We start from the raw sequence: 23,298 nt of genomic DNA on the forward strand, positions 1-23,298 counted from the left end.
AGGCAACATTTTTCTTAAAATGAAGAATTAAAACAAAGATAACTTTTCTTTTATTTAACCATTTTAAATGAAACAAAGGGCAGTCTATGCCACTTAAAGAGCCCCGCCTTCATGCTCTTTCCGGACTTTGATAAGGTGATTAGTATTATCAAACATTTCGACAAACCTGTTTCCAAAATAATGTTTTGACAGTGCTCCGTCAGACGGCCGTATTGTGAAATGGTTTGTCGAAATGTTTTAAGAAACTAAACTCTCAATTAAACTCTGGTAAAAGACCGAAGGCGTTGCTCCGCCAGCGGCGTAGACTGCGCTGTTTTATTTACAATTGTGAAAAAAGTGAAGATATATTTTCTTAAAGTATTCATTCGAAGCAAAATGTTTCCTTTCGATGAAGCATTTATGGCGCAATTAACGTGGTATACACGCACTGAGTTAAGTGAACTTTTTACACATTTCAAAGTGTGTGCGTTTTTTTAATATTTCCTTCTGACCGTGTCAGAATTTCACAATATAAACTATCTTTAAAGAAATTGGAACAATCAACTTATAAATTCAATATTGACAATATGAATTAATAATTGAAAATTTAAGTATCGAATCTTCTTTAAGTAACCCTTGTAACAATATCTTTTGAAGTTGAATACTTTCAAAGAAATATTTCTTTATTACGGTCACATTTTTAAAAGAGTATTTCAGTTTAAATTATGAGTATTGATAAAATTATTCACTCTTTCCATTATAATTCGCCTTGTTATTTAAACAAATAAATTGGGCAATTAAAATGAATTTCTTCTACAATCCCGATAGTTGAAATATGGAAACTTAATAGCAATGTTATTATGAACATTTTGAGGCGCCGTTTATCAATCTTTTCGCTTATTTATTGAAGTTGAAGATTAAAGAAACTGATCTCCCGAGGAAAAATAATCTATTCCATTATTACAGAAGAAAAGAGAGGAAACGTTTTCGTTTTTGTACTATTAGAAATGCGTACTTTTTTGATAAACCAAGTATGTGAATAATCTTTATAAATTAGGCTATTGATACTAAGCATTGATTTTAAAGATTTTTAGTGGATTTTGTGGATTTAAATATCAGTGACTTTATAATTCAAACGATTAGTTTCAAACATTCAGCATAATTTATGGAACTACTTTTCAAGAGTAAATACCAAACACAGAACTATCTGTGTTCATCTATCAGTACAAAACTTATTTCGAACAAAGCTTTTGTGAAAATGAAGTGACCGGTATAAAAATAATGCAAACTGTGCTTAAATTTTACATCACTTTCATTTTGCCTGGATTAATAACATTTCACGACAAAAACAGTTCAAGAAAGACCAAGCTTGGCATTATGGCATCAAGTTGCTCCTGCGAGTGTTGTTTAAAAATATTCCTTAGATCTGATTAAAACTGAAACCAACTCATCAGCCAAGTTCAGAAATCTCGATGGATATTAAAGTGCGTATTGCTATGAAAAGTCTTCAAACCTCTTGAAAACAAATGCAGCATTGATCTCCGGACTTGAAGGGTATCACTATGCAAACAGCCATATTAAAAACAACGGATTAGGCAGCCAAAGGTAGCCTGAATCCTATCAGGAAGTCGTCTTACGGGACTTTGGAGACAAGTTTTAACAGACCTTATGGTCTGACATGAGAGCCTTTCGATCCTTGAGTAAATTTTCAGCAAAACAAGGCGATTATAATAATGCGTTTGATATATTGACGCAAGGCGCTTTTAATTCACAAGGTTACGCTACCTACAGTTTGAATGGCACTAAATGCGATCCGTCAGTAATTTTCTGATATTAATTTTCACAAAAATATGAGGCTTTAATCTGCGATTTTATAAAAAGAGTGTCATTTGAAAAGAATGGGTCATGTTACTTCTGTTCGTATGCGAATAAGGTCGACAGTTACTTTCATAAATTAGTTTTTGCATTTGAAAATGATTCAAGGTTTGGATTTAAGACATGAAATAAAGTTGTTTCCTTCGCAGAACGGAATGGAATAACACTTTCAAATATTACTTTGAGGATAAACTAGACTGAAAAAAGAACAGTGCTATTTGATGGTATCTAAATAGTAATATAAGTTATAAAATTCAGATATTAGAGTTTAATCTTCGTTCTTCTTTTCTCCAAAATGGATATAAATTTACCTCTTGCGCCACCGGTGAACAATAAACTTCAGATGTCGCTGCACAACAAGCTTGATGCCATGGCTTACGAGAAAATTAAAGTGGCAAACACCCAGTTGAACTCGAGACGCGCATTACAGGAGAAAGTCATTGACAAACACAGAAAGGATATTGAAAAGTTTCATGCAAATGAAACTCAGCGTCTTCGCAGAGAAATAAAAAAAGTCCGCGAAAAGAAACCTGACTATGTTCACGAGGAATATGACGTAAGCAATTCTCGCGCACGCGCAGAAGCTGTGAGACCTCGGTCGCTAAGCGATAGCAACAGTAACCTAAGTTATTGTCGACGGTTCTACGCGCATCATTACGATGTTCGTGACGACACAAAGAAGAGTGAACCTGACCATCATTGCAAGAAGGAGAGTCAAAATGACTTCTTCAATTTGAAATTCAGGCTTTATTACGTCAATATGATGAACAATGCAGTAGAAAACTTAAAACTGCGCCACGAAGACCCAGAAGATCTTGGTTTTAAATGCGCTCATAGGGATGTGTTGGGAAACCCCTTCTCGCCCAGAGAGCTAGCAAATGGAGATATGGGGTACCACACACAGACAAGCGTTGAAGACAGTGAAAACGACGATGTGTTCGCAAAGAGCCATGACAGTTTCAAACGCGACTACGCAAATATCAAATTAAAAAACTCAAGTCTTCAATCCTTTGATGAAATCACCCGGCATGACGCACACCACTCAACCGACAAGCACTTGACGCCAAATTCCTTGAATGGTGGGACTGGAAAGCAAAAACGTCTTATACGACGTCACACTGATCGAACCAGACGTCGACGTCGCACAAGTACTTTGTCGGATACACAGTCGGAAAACATCGAGGTGACGCAAAGAAGGTCGAAAATGGCGTTTGAGAAAATATTTAACGGTCTTCTTTGATGTTTATGACAGTATCGATCGTTCCCATAGAAATTTAAAATCAAAGGGGTCGGTGGGACGAACCATATTAGCTGTTTTTTATGTACATTTTTGGAAAAAGTAGACATGACTTATACGACAAGATGAGCGTTGATATTAACAAAATCGACTTTAGACGATAGACACTAATTTTAGTATTCTTATATACCTTAAAAACATTTCTTTATAATAACTTGGCATGTTTCAAAGCTTGATTTGTTTAGACTGGTCCCTGTATTGTTAATACTCAGTCATAATTTAGATTTTATATCAAAATCATCATCAATAAAAATTACAGTGTACATGTGTTAATACAAAAATAACTGTCGAGGAAATTGCCCGATCGGGGAGCGAGTGGGTTCCTCTTTAGTGTTTCCCAATTGGGAAACTTTTGTTAATTCAATTCCCGATCGTAAAACCAGTCGGTTCTCCCTTAGTGTTTCCCAATTGGGAAACTTTTGTTAATTCAATTCCCGATCGGGAAAACAGTCGGTTCTCCCTTAGTGTTTTCCTAATTGGGAAACTTTTGTTAATTCAATTCCCGATCGGGAAAACAGTCGGTTCTCCCTTAGTGTTTCCCAATTGGGAAACTTTTGTTAATTCAATTCCCGATCGGGAAAACAGTCGGTTCTCCCTTAGTGTTTTCCTAATTGGGAAACTTTTGTTAATTCAATTCCCGATCGGGAAACCAGTCGGTTCTCCTTTAGTGTTTCCCAATTGGGAAACTTTTGTTAATTCAATTCCCGATCGTAAAACCAGTCGGTTCTCCCTTAGTGTTTCCCAATTGGGAAACTTTTGTTAATTCAAGTCCCGATCGGGAAACCAGTCGGTTCTCCTTTAGTGTTTCCCAATTGGGAAACTTTTGTTAATTCAATTCCCGATCGGGAAAACAGTCGGTTCTCCCTTAGTGTTTCCCAATTGGGAAACTTTTGTTAATTCAAGTCCCGATCGGGAAACCAGTCGGTTCTCCTTTAGTGTTTCCCAATTGGGAAACTTTTGTTAATTCAATTCCCGATCGGGAAAACAGTCGGTTCTCCCTTAGTGTTTTCCTAATTGGGAAACTTTTGTCAATTCAATTCACGACCTGGAAGCAAAACGCTTAGTTTCAGTTTTCGTAAATTAGTATTGTGCATAATGGTATTTAGTTTATTGACATCTAAATCCATGTTGTTTACTAAAAATTAAATATCTAAAATTCTACGATTTTGAATATTTTTAATTTCTCCATTCTTGAGATATTGAGATTTTTCTCGCGATGTTGCATGATTTGAAAGCACTATTTCCCAATCGCGAATCAAAACCGACCAGGCAAAGAAGAGGGAAATCCGAACGAAAGGATTTTAGATCTATATTTCTAGTACACTTGTACTTGGACTTAATATCCTTATTCAAGACTTAATAGCCTTATTTACAATACAATTTTACTTAGGTACAGGAGGGGGAGAGACCCTTGTTTCCCGATCTGCCAATTTATTTCATTGTTTTAGAATACAACCTGCATGTTCTGCCAATGAAATTGCAGATAGGCTTAATCATCAAGGAGTTCAACCTTCACGAGTGTTTAAAGGGACTGTACACCAGATTGGCACCAAAAAAAGTTTTTTTCTATAACGAATCTCAGGACAATTATTTAATAAAATGTTTTACTCTTTGATATCATCATTGTAAAAAAAATACCAAAATGTAAAAAAAATATCGAGTCGGAGAACGGGTTCGAACCGGTGACGCCAAAATAGCATTACAGTGTTGTATCCACTGTGCTACGAAGGCTTACCCTAAACGGTTGGAATATTTAAGCTATATACCTAACTTGGTAATATCACGTGATTACATCGACTAGCAAAGCACGCATAAGAAATGAATTCTACTAGGTAGACATACCTAGTAATCTTTTTGAATGGAACAATACGAAAAAACTGCGAAAAATAAATTAATTGTAAACTATGTGGTACTTCATTTAGTAAGTTTCAATGCACTGTACACATCTATACCAAGATTATGTCAGTTTTCGACAATTTTCTTTTTTATCCGCTATTTCATCATACGGATAGGTATAGCCCCTTTAAAGGTCCGCCTACTGCAACACATCCGATACACACTTCCATAGTCAAACTTGCGTTGACAATGTATCAGCCAAAGAGATTGTATTCTACATTTCGCCCACTCCGCCATTCTTAATCATTTAGATTTTACTTCATGTCATCTAACTATTACATAGTTATGTTAGTTATGTTTTATTTTATCATAATTAAAAACTTTCATGTGGTAACAGCTAGTTAGGTTATGCCGAATTGATTCTATGTTTTGTGTTTGCTGGTGTGTCAATTTGCGTCATGATTTTTTTCGTCATTCTGTTTTTGAGGTATATTTGGAAATCAGACCCCGACGCTAAACATATAATCAATTCGGTACGATCTTAATACATGTAAGCATACAGTGTACATGTGTTGATTGGATCATTCTAATTATGGTGGTTTTGTGTTTAGAGTACCCATTCTTTCATTTTGCATAGAAATGTATGGCATCAGTAATACAAATATGAAACTTGACCGTCTTGTCGATTGTTTTTTCTTCTTTTATTTTATAACAAGGGCGTTTTTGTTGGTAATAAACTAGTTTTGGTTTTATATCGAGTTCACAAACTGTGTTTTGTCGTGACAGGTTCAAATAAAATGAAAACCAGTTTTACCGTTTGTTTTACAAAAACCGAAACTGGTTTTTGAAACTGCGGAAACTCGCATAGGAGAAGGTTCCACACGTATGTTAAAACACTATATAGACGAAACAGGTAAACGGCCATTTGCGGTATCATTATTTTGAAGACATTAAGAAATAATGGCTGAATGCAAAGGAACTATACAGAGGGGTTATCTCCAAACACAACGACTGCACACATGAATTATCTCCCCAAACACACATGCGTGCAGATAGGGATTATCTCCCCAAACACCGGTGTACAGAGGGGGTGGATCTCCAAAAAGCACAGACTGCAGGGAGGGGTTTTCTCCCCCCAACACACATGCGCGCAGACAGGGGTTATCTCCAAACACACAGACTGCAGAGAGGGGTTTTCTCCCCACACACATGAGTGCAGACGTGAATTATCTCCCCAAACACAGGCGTACAGAGAGGGGTTATCTCCAAACACACAGATTGCAGAGATAGGTTTTCTCCCCACACACATGTGTGCAGACAGGAATGATCTCCCCAAACACAAGCGCTCAGACAGGGATTATCTCCAAACACACAGACTGAAGGGAGGGTTTTTCTCCCCACACACATGCGTGTAGACATGGATTAGCGCCCCACACACAGTCGTGCAGAGAAGGGGTTTTCTCCCACCTCAGATAATTAGATCCAAAAATTTAACCATGCTAGAAATGTTTATCTTGCCCTCGGGCAAAGATAAAACAAGTACCCGTATGAAACTCCTTTTTAATGGTCTTCACATTGTAAATACCTCCATTGTTGAAGACTGTCGTCTGCAGCTTCATAGAATCGTTGTCTTGTGGCAATATTTAGAATGCTAATGAATTATTTTTCGCCTCAAATGTTACCATAAAAATGTTTTTACGCACCTTTCAAGAACAAATGCACTCTCCTCAGAACTATTTAAAGACCAATTTACTATTAACATAATCTGAAACACTGCGCAACCACGAATTATCACATATCCATACGCATTTATTTTCACTACGCACAAAAGAGTTCCAGCAAAAATTACATTTTTTACTAAATATTGTTTAATTGAGATGGGAGAAAAAGCATCTACCATAGCCGCTCATGTAAGATAGGTTCATCCCAACCCTCGCGCAGGGTGTTTTGCGGAAACTCGGTAAACCTCGTTTCCACAAAACACCCTACGCTCGGGTCGGGATGAACCTATCTTACACTCTCGGCCATGGAAGATACTTATAATCTACCCACACACATGCGTGCATAGCGGGGTTATCTCCAAACACACAGACTGCAGAAATGGATAATCTCCCCAGACACAGGCGTCCAGAGAGGGTTAATATCCCCACAAACAGGCGTGCATAAAGGATTTTCTCCAACCTTAGATAAGTAGATCCAAGAATTAGGCCATTCTGGAAATTCTTATCTTGCCCACGGGCAAAGATACAACAATTACCCGATTGGAACTCCTTTTTTATTTTCAGCACACAATTACCTCCCTTGTTGAAGACCATCGCCTGTAGCATCATGGAAACCATGTCTTGTGTAAATATTTAAAATACAAATTAATTACTTCTCGCTTCAAATGCCACAAAAAAGTGTTCACGCCGCATTCAAGAATTGACGATCGTCCCACATCCTTTTTATATTCAACATCTCATCGTTTACAAATAGGAACACAGTAAAATATTCTATACAGCTTAGGATGTTTTAAAAATATATTGCTTTAGGGAGGGGGGAATATTTCGGAAAATTTGGGATTTTCCGAGGGTATTTTGAGGAAGAAAAAACAGAGTCTATCGCTTGTTTTCTATGAATTCTTTCCCAATGTCTTCAATTTAGAAGAGGCTCGCAAGGGGGCTATAAGTCTCTATAGACGATAAATGAATGAAAACATTTAATGTTTTTTAAAATGATTTAATAATTTGCAATTAAATATTGCATTTTATATGTTTTCACAGAAAGTTTTATCATAGTGAAAGCAATAAGAAGTAAGTTTTCAGAAAATTTTATTTGAAAACTTCAACCCTGTTAGTGCCCCTCGAAGGCTCGCCGACTTTTCTATAAACCAATCAAAACGGTTCATTACCTTTACTTCTTTGACATTATTTATTACATACAAATTTGATTGGTCTACAACCTAAGCCATTTATATAACGCCGAAAAAAGAGCCAGAATCTGAAATCGAGATGTTTCCTGTAAATCCAAGATGAATGGATTTATCATCTAAAAGCCATGATTAAAACAGACGTGCCAGACGAAATCCTGAAATCTCGCTGTCGAAAACGACCCCCACCCACCCAAAAAATAATAATAATAATAATTAAAAAAAATCAATAAAATATATTAAAGATGCACTCTAACTCCAAAGTAAATTTAACAATTTTTTAAAAAAGATGAATAAATGTCGAAAACAATGGTTTTTATTAAGGATATCTCGTATTTCTACCTTTTGCGACTATAGTAGACCACAGTAAATATTTTAGCATTCACCATTTTTTTTAATTATTCTGTTATTAAATACATAGTTACAATCTTGATATCAGTAATTAATATTTTCCATAAATGCATTATTTAGTAAGTAATTAAAGGTTTATCAGTCAAGATGTATGCTTTGTTATGTATTGATTTTAGATAAGAGTGTCACCTTAACAACGACAATGATAAAACGTTATTATTTTATGAAAAAGATAATTGTCTGTGATATATTGTTTTTAAAACAAATTAAAACGTCAATTTATTCCATTCGTGACGTCACTATCTACTAGACCCAGCGCCAGGTACAATTATTTTCATCATCGCCGTTCGTGCAATCCCGGGAGCCATTGCACCGCAATGCGACATTGAGGCATACTCCGTTTAGTCCGCATCTGAATTGTCCTTCCGGGCACGGATTATCCGCTGAAATATATGTAGAAATCATTGAATATTATTTGTTTGTGGGGAAGAACTTGACGCGAGAGATCAACCGATTACCAAATATATTCGAACACTGATTGGGTCTTTTTCTACAAATAAGATGGCATGAATCACTGGCACCGGATTTTCAAACTCAATCATTTTGTTTTTAAAGTAAAAAAATATCTTATAATTACCAACTAAAAATTAGAATACCAAAAATGTGAAAAAATATTGGAAAATGTTGTTTTTTTTCATAAAAATTCATTTTGAACTGTATATTAAATAAAACATATTTTACATTTTTTTCACATTTTTGGTATTATAATATTTAGTTGGGATTTTTAAGATTTTTTTTTTGAAAAATGATTTGAGTTAGAAAATCCGGTGCCAGTAGCCTGAAGAAATATGATTTTCATTAAATTCTAACTTCAGCGGCGAATTCGTAGTAACTTAAATAACAAATTGTAACCAGTGAACGAATGAAAAGTGAGCAGATGATCATGTACTTCCGGTAAGGATCCCCCCCCCCAATAAAAAAGGACATTTGGAACACCTCGGCCATTAGCCATCGAAAACAACTTTGGATGCAGCTGGTACATCGGACGAAGTTGTTCGTAAAACATTAAATAATAATATTCAATAATTGCAGTGTTTTAACGTGTGTTTTGTATTAAAAAGTTTAAATTGATTGCCCATGTTGCCGTTGATGTGTATTACTACATAATCAAGATGAAGAGGATTAAGTTTAACTGCTCCATTGAAATTTACTACGCGATCTACTTACAGGCTAGTTGAACGTAAAGATTTCTGACATTGTTAACCGTCCATATACACCCCAGGTTGTTTCCAATGGAATATGGCCGAGGAGTTCCGATTAAAAAACGGAAACATCCGAACTTTAGCTACTCACTGAGACATTCCTGTTCGTCTTCCTCCTCGGCACAATCCGGAGACCCATCGCAGTAGTATCTTTCCAAAATGCACTCACCATCATTACAGCGAAACTGCGCACCGGGGCACACTGAATCATTGCAAAATAATAATATTCTATATAATAATAACTTCTGCTACATTCGGAACTCCTCGGCCATTCTTATCGAAAACAATCTCGGATGTATGCCGTCACATCACTAGAAGTAGTTCGTAAAATTTTGAATTATATTATTAACTAAATGTAGTGTTTTAGCTTGTATTTGTAGATCCAAGTTTAAATTGATCGCCAGTGAAATGTATTAATGAAAACATAATTATGATTCCCAAGAGTTAAGTCATTAAGTTTAACTGCTAAATTAAATCACTACGCGAGCTACTTGCAGCGGACTTAAACTGTATCGAAATCTGACATTGTAAACTGTCCATATACATCCGAGGTTGTTTTTGATAAAAATGGCCGAGGAGTTCCGGAGGCTTCCGCTTCTCTCTCACAATACAGTTTTAAGTAGCATAGGAAGTGCAAGTGCTTCTATGGTAACTAAAACGTAAGACTTAAGATGTCTGAGACTACATGATTCTCAATGTTTAATTACTTTGCAAAACAATTGAATTACAAGTTCACCGGTAAATACCGCACATATACATAACACTATATATGTCTGTATAAGTCAACAAAGCTCGGAAGCAAACCTTGCTCTTGGGTCGTCGGCGATGTGGTCGCCGGCGCATGAGTTGATGGCCGTAGGGTCGTAGACGCTTGGATCTTCTGTGGTTTGGACGTATGCGTTCGAGTCGTTGGCATTTGGGTCACGGCTTCAATATAAAATAACAAAGCCAAAATGAATAAATAAATAAATAAAGAATATTTATTAAAATTCGGTATAATTTTTTTTTAAATCCTAGACATTTGCCAAAGTCAAAATAAAAGCAGCGAAAATAACACGTTATTTAACGAAAGTCATAAAAGGAATAAAATCCCCACACCAGGCCGTTACCCTGGAATAAGGTCCGTATACCAGACCGTTACCCTGGAATAAAGTCCCCACACCAGGCCGTTACCCCGGAATAATGTCCCTACACAAGGCCGTTACCCTGGAATAATGTCCCTACACAAGGCCGTTACCCTGGAATAAAGTCCCCACACAAGGCCGTTACCCTGGAATAAAGTCCGTACACCAGGCCGTTACCCCGCCCTACACCAGGCCGTTACCCTGGAATAAAGTCCCTACACCAGGCCGTTACCCTGGAGTAAAGTCCCTCAGGCCGTTACCCTGGAATAAAATCCCTACACCAGGCCGTTACCCTGGAATAAAGTCCCCACACCAGGCCGTTACCCTGGAATAAAGTCTCTACACAAGGCCGTTACCCTGGAATAAAGTCCCTACACCAGGCCGTTACCCTGGAATAAAGTCGACACACCAGGCCGGTACCCTGAAATAAAATCCCTACACCAGGCCGTTACCCTGGAATAAAGTCCATACACCAGGCCGTTACCCTGGAATAAAGTCTCTACACCAGGTCGTTACCTATGAATAAATTCCCTACACCAGGCCGTTACCCTGGAATAAAGTCTCTACACCAGGCCGTTACCCTGGAATAAAATCCCTACACCAGGCCGTTACCCTGAAATAAAATCCCTACACCAGGCCGTTACCCTGGAATAAAGTCCATACACCAGGCCGTTACCCTGGAATAAAGTCTCTACACCAGGCCGTTACCCTGGAATAAAGTTTCTACACCAGGCCGTTACCCTGGAATAAAATCCATACACCAGGCCGGTACCCTGAAATAAAATCCCTACACCAGGCCGTTACCCTAGAATAAAGTCCATACACACGGCCGTTACCCTGGAATAAAGTCTCTACACCAGGCCGTTACCTATGAATAAAGTCCCTACACCAGGCCGTTACCCTGGAATAAAGTCCATACACCAGGCATTACCCATGAATAAAGTCCATACACCAGGCCGTTACCCTGGAATAAAGTCCCTACACCAGGCCGTTACCCTGGAATAAAGTCCCTACACAAGGCCGTTACCCTGGAATAAAGTCCCAACACCAGGCCGTAACCCTGGAATAAAGTCCCCTTACCAGGCCGTTACCCTGGAATAAAGTCCCTCAGGCCGTTACCCTGGAATAAAGTCCCCACACCAGGCCGTTACCCTGGAATAAAGTCCCTACACCAGGCCGTTACCCTGGAATAAAGTCCCAACACCAGGCCGTTACCCTGGAATAAAGTCCCTACACAAGGCCGTTACCCTGGAATAAAGTCCCCACACCAGGCCGTAACCCTGGAATAAAGTCCATACACCAGGCATTACCCATGAATAAAGTCCATACACCAGGCCGTTACCCTGGAATAAAGTCCCTACACCAGGCCGTTACCCTGGAATAAAGTCCCTACACAAGGCCGTTACCCTGGAATAAAGTCCCCACACCAGGCCGTAACCCTGGAATAAAGTCCCCTTACCAGGCCGTTACCCTGGAATAAAGTCCCTCAGGCCGTTACCCTGGAATAAAGTCCCCACACCAGGCCGTTACCCTGGAATAAAGTCCCCACACCAGGCCGTAACCCTGGAATAAAATCCCCACACCAGGCCGTAACCCTGGAATAAAGTTCCCACACCAGGCCGTTACCCTGGAATAAAGTCCCCACACCAGGCCGTTACCCTGGAATAAAGTTCCCTTACCAGGCCGTTACCCCGCCCTACACCAGGCCGTTACCCTGGAATAAAGTCCCCACACCAGGCCGTTACCCTGGAATAAAGTTCCCTTACCAGGCCGTTACCCCGCCCTACACCAGGCCGTTACCGTGGAATAAAGTCCCCACACCAGGCCGGTACCCTGGAATAAAGTCCCCTTACCAGGCCGTTACCCCGCCCTACACCAGGCCGTTACCCCGCCCTACACTAGGCCGGTACCCTGGAATAAAGTTCCCTTACCAGGCCGTTACCCCGCCCTACACCAGGCCGTTACCGTGGAATAAAGTCCCCACACCAGGCCGTAACCCTGGAATAAAGTTCCCTTACCAGGCCGTTACCCTGGAATAAAGTCCCTACACCAGGCCGTTACCCTGGAATAAAGTTCTTACACCAAGCCGGTACTTCTTGAATAAAGTCCCTGCACCAGGCCGTTACCCTGGAATAAAGTCCTTACACCAAGCTGTTACTTCTGGAATAAAGTCCTTACACCAGGCCGTTACCCTGGAATAAAGTCCTTACACCAGGCAGGTACATCTGGAGTAAAGTCCATACACCAGGCTGTTACCCTGGTATAAAGTCCATACACCGGGCCGTTACCCTGGAATAAAGTCCCCACATCAGGCCGTTACCCTGGAATAAAATCCCTACACCAGGCCGTTACCCTGGAATAAAGTCCCTACACCAGGCCGTTACCCCGGAATAAAGTCCCTACACCAGGCCGTTACCCCGGAATAAAGTCCCTACACCAGGCCGTTACCCCGGAATAAAGTCCCTACACCAGGCCGTTACCCCGGAATAAAGTCTCTACACCAGGCCGTTACCCCGGAATAAAGTCCCTACACCAGGCCGTTACCCCGGAATAAAGTCCCTACACCAGGCCGTTACCCCGGAATAAAGTCCCTACACCAGGCCGTTACCCCGGAATAAAGTTCCTACACCAGGCCGTTACCCCGGAATAAAGTTCCTACCCCAGGCCGTTACCCCGGAATAAAGTTCCTACACCAGGCCGTTACCCCGGAATAAAGTTCCTACACCAGGCCGTTACCCCGGAATAAAGTTCCTACACCAGGCCGTTACCCCGGAGTAAGGTTCCTACACCAGGCCGTTACCCCGGAGTAAGGTTCCTACACCAGACCGTTACCCCGGAAAAAAGTTCCTACACCAGACCGTTACCCCGGAATAAACTTCCTACACCAGGCCGTTACCCCGGAATAAAGTTCCTACACCAGGCCGTTACCCCGGAATAAAGATCCTACACCAGGCCGTTACCCTTGAATAAAGATCCTACACCAGGCCGTTACCCTGGAATAAAGATCCTACACCAGGCCGTTACCCTGGAATAAGGTCCTTACACCAGGCCGTTACCCTGGAATAAGGTCCCTACATAAGGCCTTTACCCTGGAATAAGGTCCCTACACTAGGCCGTTACCCTGGAATAAAGTTCCTACACCAGGCCGTTACCCTGGAATAAGGTCCCTACATAAGGCCGTTACCCTGGAATAAGGTCCCTACACTAGGCCGTTACCCTGGAATAAAGTCCCAACACCAGGTAGTTACCCTGGAATAAAGTCCCTACATAAGGCCGTTACCCTGGAATAAGGTCCCTACACTAGGCCGTTACCCTGGAATAAAATCCCTACACCAGGCCGTTACCCTGGAATAAAGTCGACACACCAGGCCGTTACCCTGGAATAAAGTTCCTACACCAGGCCGTTACCCTGGAATAAAGTTCCTACACCAGGCCGTTACCCTGGAATAAAGTTCCTACACAAGGCCGTTACCCTGGAATAAAGTTCCTACACCAGGCCGTTACCCTGAATAACGTTCCTACACCAGGCCGTTACCCTGGAATAAGGTTCCTACACCAGGCCGTTACCCTGGAATAAAGTTCATACACCAGGCCGTTACCCTGGAATAAGGTTCATACACCAGGCCGTTAACCTGGAATAACGTTCCTACACCAGGCCGTTACCCCGGAATAATGTCCCAACACCAGGCCGTTAACCTGGAATAAAGTTGCCTTTCCAGGCCGTTACCCCGCCCTACACCAGGCCGTTACCCCGGAATAAAGTTCCCACACAAGGCCGTTACCCTGAAATAAAGTCCCCACACCAGGCCGTTACCCTTGAATGAAGTCCCTACACCAGGCCGTTACCCCGGAATAAAGTCCTTACACAAGGCCGTTACCCTTGAATAAAGTCCCAACACCAGGCCGTTACCCTGGAATAAAGTCCTTACACAAGGCCGTTACCCTGGAATAAAGTCCCTACACAAGGCCGTTACCCTTGAATGAAGTCCCTAGCTGGTACCTCGAAATAAAGTTCCTACACTAGGCCGTTACCCAGGAATAAAGTCCCTACACCAGACCGTTACACCGGAATAAAGTCCCTACACCAGGCCGTTACCCTGGAATAAAGTCCCAACACCAGGCCGTTACCCCGGAAAAAAGTCCCAACACCAGGCCGTTACCCTGGAATAAAGTCCCTACACCAGGCCGTTACCCCGGAATAAAGTGTCTACACCAGGCCGTTACCCCGGAATAAAGTCCCTACACCAGGCCGTTACCCTGGAATAAAGTCCCTCAGGCCGTTACCGTGGAATAAAGTCCCAACACCAGGCCGTTACCCTGGAATAAAGTACCTACACCAGGCCGTTACCCTGGAATAAAGTCCAAACACCGGGCCGTTACCCTGGAATAAAGTCCCTCAGGCCGTTACCCTGGAATAAAGTCCCTACACCAGGCCGTTACCCTGGAATAAAGTCCGTACACCAGGCCGTTACCCTGGAATAAAGTCCCTACACCAGGCCGTTACCCTGGAGTAAAGTCCCTCAGGCCGTTACCCTGGAATAAAGTCCCTACACAAGGCCGTTACCCTGGAATAAAGTCCCTACACCAGGCCGTTACCCTGGAATAAAGTCCCTCAGGCCGTTACCCTGGAATAAAGTCTCTACACCAGGCCGTTACCCTGGAATAAAGTCCCTACACTAGGCCGTTACCCTGGAATAAAGTCTCTACACCAGGCCGTTACCCTGGAATAAAGTCCCTACACCAGGCCGTTACCCTGGAATAAAGTCCCTCAGGCCGTTACCCTGGAATAAAGTCTCTACACCAGGCCGTTACCCTGGAATAAAGTCCATACACCAGGCCATTACCCCGGAATAAAGTCCCTACACCAGGCCGTTACCTCGGAATAAAGTCCAAACACCGGGCCGTTACCCTGGAATAAAGTCCCTCAGGCCGTTACCCTGGAATAAAGTCCCTACACCAGGCCGTTACCCTGGAATAAAGTCCGTACACCAGGCCGTTACCCTGGAATAAAGTCCCTACACCAGGCCGTTACCCTGGAATAAAGTCCCTACACCAGGCCGTTACCCTGGAATAAAGTCCGTACACCAGGCCGTTACCCTGGAATAAAGTCCCTACACCAGGCCGTTACCCTGGAGTAAAGTCCCTCAGGCCGTTACCCTGGAATAAAGTCCCTACACAAGGCCGTTACCCTGGAATAATGTCCCTACACCAGGCCGTTACCCTGGAATAAAGTCCCTCAGGCCGTTACCCTGGAATTAAGTCTCTACACCAGGCCGTCACCCTGGAATAAAGTCCCAACACCAGGCCGTTACCCTGGAATAAAGTCTCTACACCAGGCCGTTACCCTGGAATAAAGTCTCTACACCAGGCCGTTACCCTGGAATAAAGTCCCAACACCAGGCCGTTACCCTGGAATAAAGTCTCTACACCAGGCCGTTACCCTGGAATTAAGTCTCTACACCAGTCCGTTACCCTGGAATAAAGTCCCTACACCAGGCCGTTACCCTGGAATAAAGTCCCTACACCAGGCCGTTACCCTGGAATAAAGTCCGTACACCAGGCCGTTACCCTGGAATAAAGTCCCTACACCAGGCCGTTACCCTGGAGTAAAGTCCCTCAGGCCGTTACCCTGGAATAAAGTCCCTACACAAGGCCGTTACCCTGGAATAATGTCCCTACACCAGGCCGTTACCCTGGAATAAAGTCCCTCAGGCCGTTACCCTGGAATTAAGTCTCTACACCAGGCCGTCACCCTGGAATAAAGTCCCAACACCAGGCCGTTACCCTGGAATAAAGTCCCTACACCAGGCCGTTACCCTGGAATAAAGTCCCTCAGGCCGTTACCCTGGAATAAAGTCTCTACACCAGGCCGTTACCCTGGAATAAAGTCCAAACACCAGGCCATTACCCCGGAATAAAGTCTCTACACCAGGCCGTTACCTCGGAATAAAGTCCCTCAGGCCGTTACCCTGGAATAAAGTCCCTACACAAGGCCGTTACCCTGGAATAAAGTCCCTACACCAGGCCGTTACCCTGGAATAAAGTCCCTACACCAGGCCGTTACCCTGGAATAATGTCCCTACACCAGGCCGTTACCTCGGAATAAAGTCTCTACACCAGGCCGTTACCCTGGAATAAAGTCTCTACACCAGGCCGTTACCCCGGAATAAAGTCCATACACCAGGCCGTTACCTCGGAATAAAGTCTCTACACCAGGCCGTTACCCCGGAATAAAGTATCTACACCAGGCCGTTACCCCGGAATAAAGTCTCTACACAAGGCCGTTACCCTGGAATAAAGTCCCTACACCAGGCCGTTACCCTGGAATAAAGTCCCTCAGGCCGTTACCCTGGAATAAAGTCCCTACATTAGGCCCGTGTAACGTTGTTAACTGATCCCCATAGAAAAATGACATCCCGGTCATTATTTTATATAGAATAATGACCCTTTTCTATAAAATGCTGACATCCCTTATAAAATAATGACCCCCCGATTTTATCTATAAACTATTGACACATAACCTATTACTAACATACTCTATATCAATTCAAGTCACGGTCGTGTTTCTATTGCTTATATATGTTGTTGTTGTTGTTGTTGTTGTTGTTGATATTGTTACTGCTGCTGCTGCTGCTGCTGCTGCTGCTGCATTTACAGCTGACACAACAGCAGTATAACTTAGAGGCCCCGCTTAGACATACACGTACCTCTATTGAAAATGAAAATGGAAACGGTTTTCATTTGAATTATCATTATTGTACTTAAAGAGAAGATATACCTAAGTCGTTTTAAGGTTACTAAAAAAACAAAGAGAACCGATATTTAGGCTGGAGGATAATTTGGTTCTGTTTACAAACAGTGTATTATCATCTTTTATTAGTCATCGGAAATGATTCTGGTCATGTTTTCTTGATAGAAATTGAGATCATTCTTTAGAAATAAAGCGTTTACGAACATAGAAACTTTTGGAAATATATTTTATATGCTAGTTCGTCATCGATTTTGGGCCTTTATATAGCCTATTTTACGGAGAAGATTTGCTTCTTTGCTTCTCCAGATATGGCATTCGATAAACACTGAAACCCGAAGAAAACCAGACTAGAAAGATTCACATAATGTGCTATCAGCGATTTGACGCCAATCACATTTTTACTGGTCACTCATTCTAATTGTATGACCGGTGATAATATTATGACCGGGGAGTCACTATTCTATATAAAATAATGACCGGGGGGGGGGTATTATTCTATGGGGGTCAGTTTACAACGTTTCACCGGTACTTCTGGAATGTCAGGATTGATACATACATTTATCCAAAAGTAATATGAAATAACGATCAAGTACCTTGAAAGCAGTTGTGTTCGTCTCTACCGAATATGCAGTTACGTTTTCCATCACAAACTTCAGCTTGCGTTAAACACTTGCCGTCTTCGCAATAAAATTCGCACACTGAAAATAGAAACAAGTAAATTTTTATTTTTTTTATTTTTAAAGATGAGCTTTTGTCAGAAAACGATTACAGAAATGCATTTTATGTTATTAAATAATTTGATGAAAAAAAATAAACTTGACTTGCATGTATGAACTTTTATTGTTTATAATATATATATACATTGTAGTCCAAAAAATACTTAAAGATTGTGTATAGAAAGCGAATTGTTCCTACCCGGGCAGCTGAATTCATCACTTCCGGTTCCATAACACTGTATGACGCCATCACACACCTGCATTGACGTCACACACTGACCGTCACCACACTCGAACTCACATATTGGAACTAGCAAAAATACATTCGTGACACTCTTTATCATTTAAATGAAAGTATGCGAGGTGTAAAGTGTATTGAAATAGTAAAATACTTCTACCTATTTTACTACTTCTACTTCTACTACTACTACTACTACTGCTACTACTACTACTACTACTACTACTACTACTACTACTACTACTACTACTACTACTACTACTACTACTACTACTACTACTACTCCAGCTGCTGCTTTAGTAGACACTCTTTATACTAAGAAAAGCAGCCGACATAAACAAAAATGAAAACAATACTTACAAAGCTGCTGCTGTTGACGCTGCTGCTGCTGCTGAAACTGCCTTTGACGCTGCTGCTCTAGCTGCTGCTGACGCTGCTGCTCCTGCTGCTGCTGTTGCTGCTCCAGCTGCTGTTGACGCTGCTGCTCTTGCTGATGCTGACGCTGCTGCTCCTGCTGCTGCTGCTGACGTTTCTGCTGCTGTTGCTGCTCCAGCTGCTGTTGACGCTGCTGCTCTTGCTGCTGCTGACGCTGCTGCTCCTGCTGCTGCTGCTGACGTTTCTGCTGCAGACTCTGCTGTTGCTGTTGCTGACGCTGTTGCTGCTGTTGCTGACGCTGCTGTTGTTGTTGCTGCTGCTGCTGGCGTTTCTGTTGTTCTTGCTGCTGCTTCTGCTGACGCTGCTGCTCCTCCTGCTGCTGCTGACGCTGTAGCTGCTGCTGACGCTGCTGCTGCTCCTGCTGCTGGCGCTGTTGCTGCTGCTGCTGCTGCTGTTGACTCTGGTGCTGCTGTTGTTGACGCTGCTGCTGGAGGTTAAAGGCTGTAAAAGACGTGGAGTAGTGTCAGAGGAAGACAATGAGGAGATGGACACAGTAGGGAATAAAGGAAGTAATAGTCAAGCAGAAGTGGGAGAGAAACACGTTGAGGAGGTGGACAGTGTAGGGGAAATAAGACGGGAATAAAGTCTGTAAAAGACGTGAAATAGTGGGAGAGGAACACAGTGAGGAGGTGGATAGTGTGAGGGAATAAGAGTGGGACAAAGTGTGTAAAAAAAGGTGAAGAAGTGGGAGACGAAAACAGTGAGGAAGTGGACAGTGTGGGGGAATAAAACGGGGGAAAAGGGGGTAAAATATGTGAAGAGTCTGGAGAAGAGCACAGTGAGGAACCTGACTGTGTGGGGAGGGAGCATAGACGGGGACAAATGGGGTAAAAGACATGCAGAGGTGAGAGAGGAAAACAGTGAGAGGTTGGACAGTATTAAGTGAATAAGACGGGCGATACAGAGGGTAAAAGACATGATGCAGAGGTCGGAGAATAATACAGTGAGGAAGTTGACAGTAGGAAGGAATTAAGACGGGGGATAAAGGGGCTAAAATACATGGAGATGTGGGAGAGGAACACAGTAAGGAGGTGGACAGTGTGTGGGAATAAAACGGAGGATAAAGGGGGAAATGACGGTGTATATGACTTATTCATGATCATGCCATAACGTACACGTTACGGGTGTAGAGCCTCGGACTTTCCATGTCTGATCTTTGTAATCCAGTGTATTATAAAGATACGACAAAGCTTAATCTAAGATATCATAGTTGCTTACCAAATACAAGGTTGAATGATTTCTGGAGGTGACCTTGACCTGACAGCCAGCCTTGACACGTGTATAACCCAGAGTCACGCGGTAACATATTCTTAATAGTGAGCACTGAACTTCGATCTGAGGACCGTCGTCTGTAATACACCCTGAAAGTATAGTTAATACTGCTTTATTTCGCTCTATTGTTCATGCAGTTATACGCTTATATAAATAATGAGTCCGTTTCCTAGATAGAAATCAGTCCGTTTTGCGAGGCCATATATACGACCATGTCGTATATTAACCCTCACACCCAACCCATTTCGCACCTCGGGTTTTATTAAGTTTAAACAACGTATTTAGAAAGCTATACGTCTGTATGCAGTTCCGCACACCGAACCGGTATATTCACAGATTTTACCTGCCGGATGTCTGTGATAACTCGTCGCCGTCTTTGTAGAATGTGAGCGCAGGAGTGTTTCCACTTCCGGAACAGAACGCTTCGCAGCTCACCTGATTGGTTTCTCCTATCCGTGCCAGCACGTGCTCACCTTCTGCCAGTTCCCGATCCCCCTTCCTCACCGTCAATGTACATTCGTGACCTGACGTGACGTCATTTCCTGACCATGACGTATCGCCCTCACTTCCTGTAGCCCAGTCTGTATGATCGTAATGGTCAGTGTAATATGAATAAATGCTTCGTTGCAGCCTCGATTTCAACGGTGTCCATTTGACGCCGCTGGAGAGAGCCTCTACCAGACGTCTAGATGTGGGTTTGGTGGCTCCTTTCGATACGTCCTGTTGGAAGGCGTCGTTGGCCGGCATGGGCGATGCAGCCGCTAGAAAAAATACACATGGATGAAATGAACGTAAATATGGACTGTCTTATTATGTTTAAGATAATATAATCAAAACTCATTTTTGGCCAGTGGTCGTTTTTTTTTGCCGCCAATTCCGTCTTACTCCAGTACAGAATAAATGTTAGGTATTTTATTTTTATAACAGCGTATTCTACACGCGCGGACTGGTTTTCTGGTTATTAATTTTGAACAGTAAAAGTATCATTATACTTTCAAATTACTTAATAAATGTGTTGAATCTAACCAAAATGACCCTTCTTCCACGTGTTAAAGTACACATACATGTATAAGGAAAAACAATCGACGCCTTTTTATCGTTATTCAGTGTGCCATAAATTTAACGGATTTGGGATGAACCTGGGTTCTAAGGATGACCAGAATGAACCAGTAAGCATTTTCTTAAATGTGCGAATCGATCTCCAAAACTGGCGATCTGCACTCGGAAAACAATAACAATACCCTTTCATTGACCAAAAACAAGGTATCGGATGAGGTTTGCACGAAAGAGAACGGTATAAAATCGTATTTTTGAAGAATAAAGTGTATTGAGTGAGTCGGGAAGCCTAGTAACAACGTGCATTGTTTTCACGAGATATTTTAATACGGACATGCTTTTCATCTCAAACAAGCGTCTTTGTAAACAAGCAACTGCTATTCATTCGGTGCATAAGGTCGTTTCTAAACAAAACGTTTTAACAATTTATAACAATGTTTATACTCATCGAATCGAGGACGTTTTTCACCCTAAAAAATGAACTATGAAACCTGGACGCACCTGACATTACTGCCATTGTATACATTTGAGTCTATTGCCAAAATCGAATAACAAAGGCATACAAGTCATAGAGGTCTGACAAATCCCACGGCATTCGGGTCTCCTCGGCCATTTTTCTCGAAAACAACCTCGGTACATCAGTAGAAGTAGTTCGTAAATTGTTGAATTATATCATTAATTAAATGTAGAGTATTAGCTTGTATGTATTTATCTAAGTTTAAATTGTTTGCCCAGTGAAGTGTATTATTGCAAACATAATTAAGATTTCCAAGAGTTGAGTCATTAAGTTTAATTGCTAAATTAAATCACTACGCGATCTACTTGCAGCGGACTTAAGGATACCGATTTCTGAGTATGTAAACCGTCCAAATACATCCGAGGTTGTTTTCTAGCAAAATGGCCGAGGAGCTCCGAATGATCCTACAGCGGATACGGCGTCCCCCCACCCCCCAAAAAATAAAACAAATAAATAAATAAAAAAAATATCCTAGTGTATTTCTTATTTAAATATAGGAGAAAAAAGTAATAAAATACGCTCGAAATGCACCATTTCGGACTAGAAACGGTTACAAAAGAATGGGGGGGGAGTTCCCCCCTCCCACCCCCCTCCAAAAAAAAACAACCCCTGCCATCAACCAAATAATAATTATTTTCGAACGAAAATATGAAAATCTGCGATCAGATCTTTTGTCAGCAGTTTTATATCACTGATTTGCTGATATTTCCGCAAAAATTGGCTCATTCCAAGACAAAAAATAAAGTCTTAACAGTAAATCTGTGAGAGTGCAGCTTTAAAACATAATTACTAAACAACATGCTGTACTGAGTGCTAAAACACCCGTTGAATAAAGTACTTCTAATTTTTGTCAATAAAAATATCTGAGAAAAAAATAATTTAATTGGTATTCCCAATGTTTACTTTAATCATTTTTTTTTGTTTTTGTTTTTATTCACTCCTCCTTACGCTTGTTTTTGAGAAAAAAAATCCGTAAAACGTAAAAAAACACACAACAAAAACAACATTTTAATTAGTGATTCTTATATGTGTTGTCGATATGATAATATATATCATCAGAACAAAATAATAAAGTTGTTTTACCTCGTCCGACCAGCAGAATTACAAAATACGTCAACATCATCTCAATAAGTTAATAAATTTAACTCAAAAGAATGGTGGTTGTAAACTTTATACAGCTGTCCACTTACACAGACCGGAAATCTGTTAAAGCTGCACTCTCACAGATATACCATTTTTACAACTTTTTATTTTTTGTCTTGGAAAGAGCAAATTTTTGCATAAATTTCTGCAAACCAATGATTTAAGATTGCTGAAAAAAAATCAGACGGTAGATTTTCATATTTCCGTTCGAAAATTAATGTTTTATGGCTTAAATTGTTACTAACGGTTTAAGAAAATGCATAAAACATAATATTTTGAACTTAAATAAAAACAACTGCGATCGAATTTTTGTCAGCAGTCTTATTATCACTGGTTTCCATGGATTTTCGCAAAAATTGGCTCGTTCCAAGACAAAAAAAATTTGTTAAAACGTTCATTGTGTGAGAGTGCAGCTTTAACATCAGATCCAATGACTGGATTGACTACTTAGAACGCAGAGGGTTACTTAGAAAAGTGACGAGAAGGGTTTTTGAAAGTCAAGTCTGACTAATAGATAGATATATTTAGTTCCTCCTTT

At 41.3% G+C, this 23,298-nt stretch overlaps 1 protein-coding gene across 1 annotated transcript; it reads right to left on the bottom strand.

Moving 5' to 3' along the window:
• Window positions 1-7,684: 7,684 nt before the first annotated feature.
• Window positions 7,685-22,830, bottom strand: LOC128202864 (uncharacterized). The gene is made up of 9 exons (XM_052904025.1): window positions 22,701-22,830; window positions 20,388-20,805; window positions 19,991-20,133; window positions 18,698-19,213; window positions 18,299-18,409; window positions 17,977-18,081; window positions 10,313-10,435; window positions 9,600-9,710; window positions 7,685-8,689 (listed from the first exon to the last, which is right to left on the bottom strand). The coding sequence occupies exons 1-9, from the start codon at window positions 22,738-22,740 to the stop codon at window positions 8,553-8,555; spliced, it is 1,704 nt and encodes a 567-aa protein (XP_052759985.1). The 5' UTR covers window positions 22,741-22,830; the 3' UTR covers window positions 7,685-8,552.
• Window positions 22,831-23,298: the final 468 nt, after the last annotated feature.

The sequence above is a fragment of the Mya arenaria genome, chromosome 9 (assembly GCF_026914265.1).
Source record: "Mya arenaria isolate MELC-2E11 chromosome 9, ASM2691426v1".
Classification (NCBI taxonomy): Eukaryota; Metazoa; Mollusca; class Bivalvia; order Myida; family Myidae; genus Mya; species Mya arenaria.

Coding starts and splice junctions, on each gene's coding strand:
- LOC128202864 (XM_052904025.1), bottom strand. CDS start 22,740: ATGATGTTGACGTATTTTGTAATTCTGCTGGTCGGACGAG. Junction 20,806..22,700: donor AATTCTGCTGGTCGGACGAG/GTAAAACAACTT, acceptor TATTTTTTCTAG/CGGCTGCATCGCCCATGCCG. Junction 18,410..18,697: donor GCGTCAACAGCAGCAGCTTT/GTAAGTATTGTT, acceptor TATTTTTGCTAG/TTCCAATATGTGAGTTCGAG.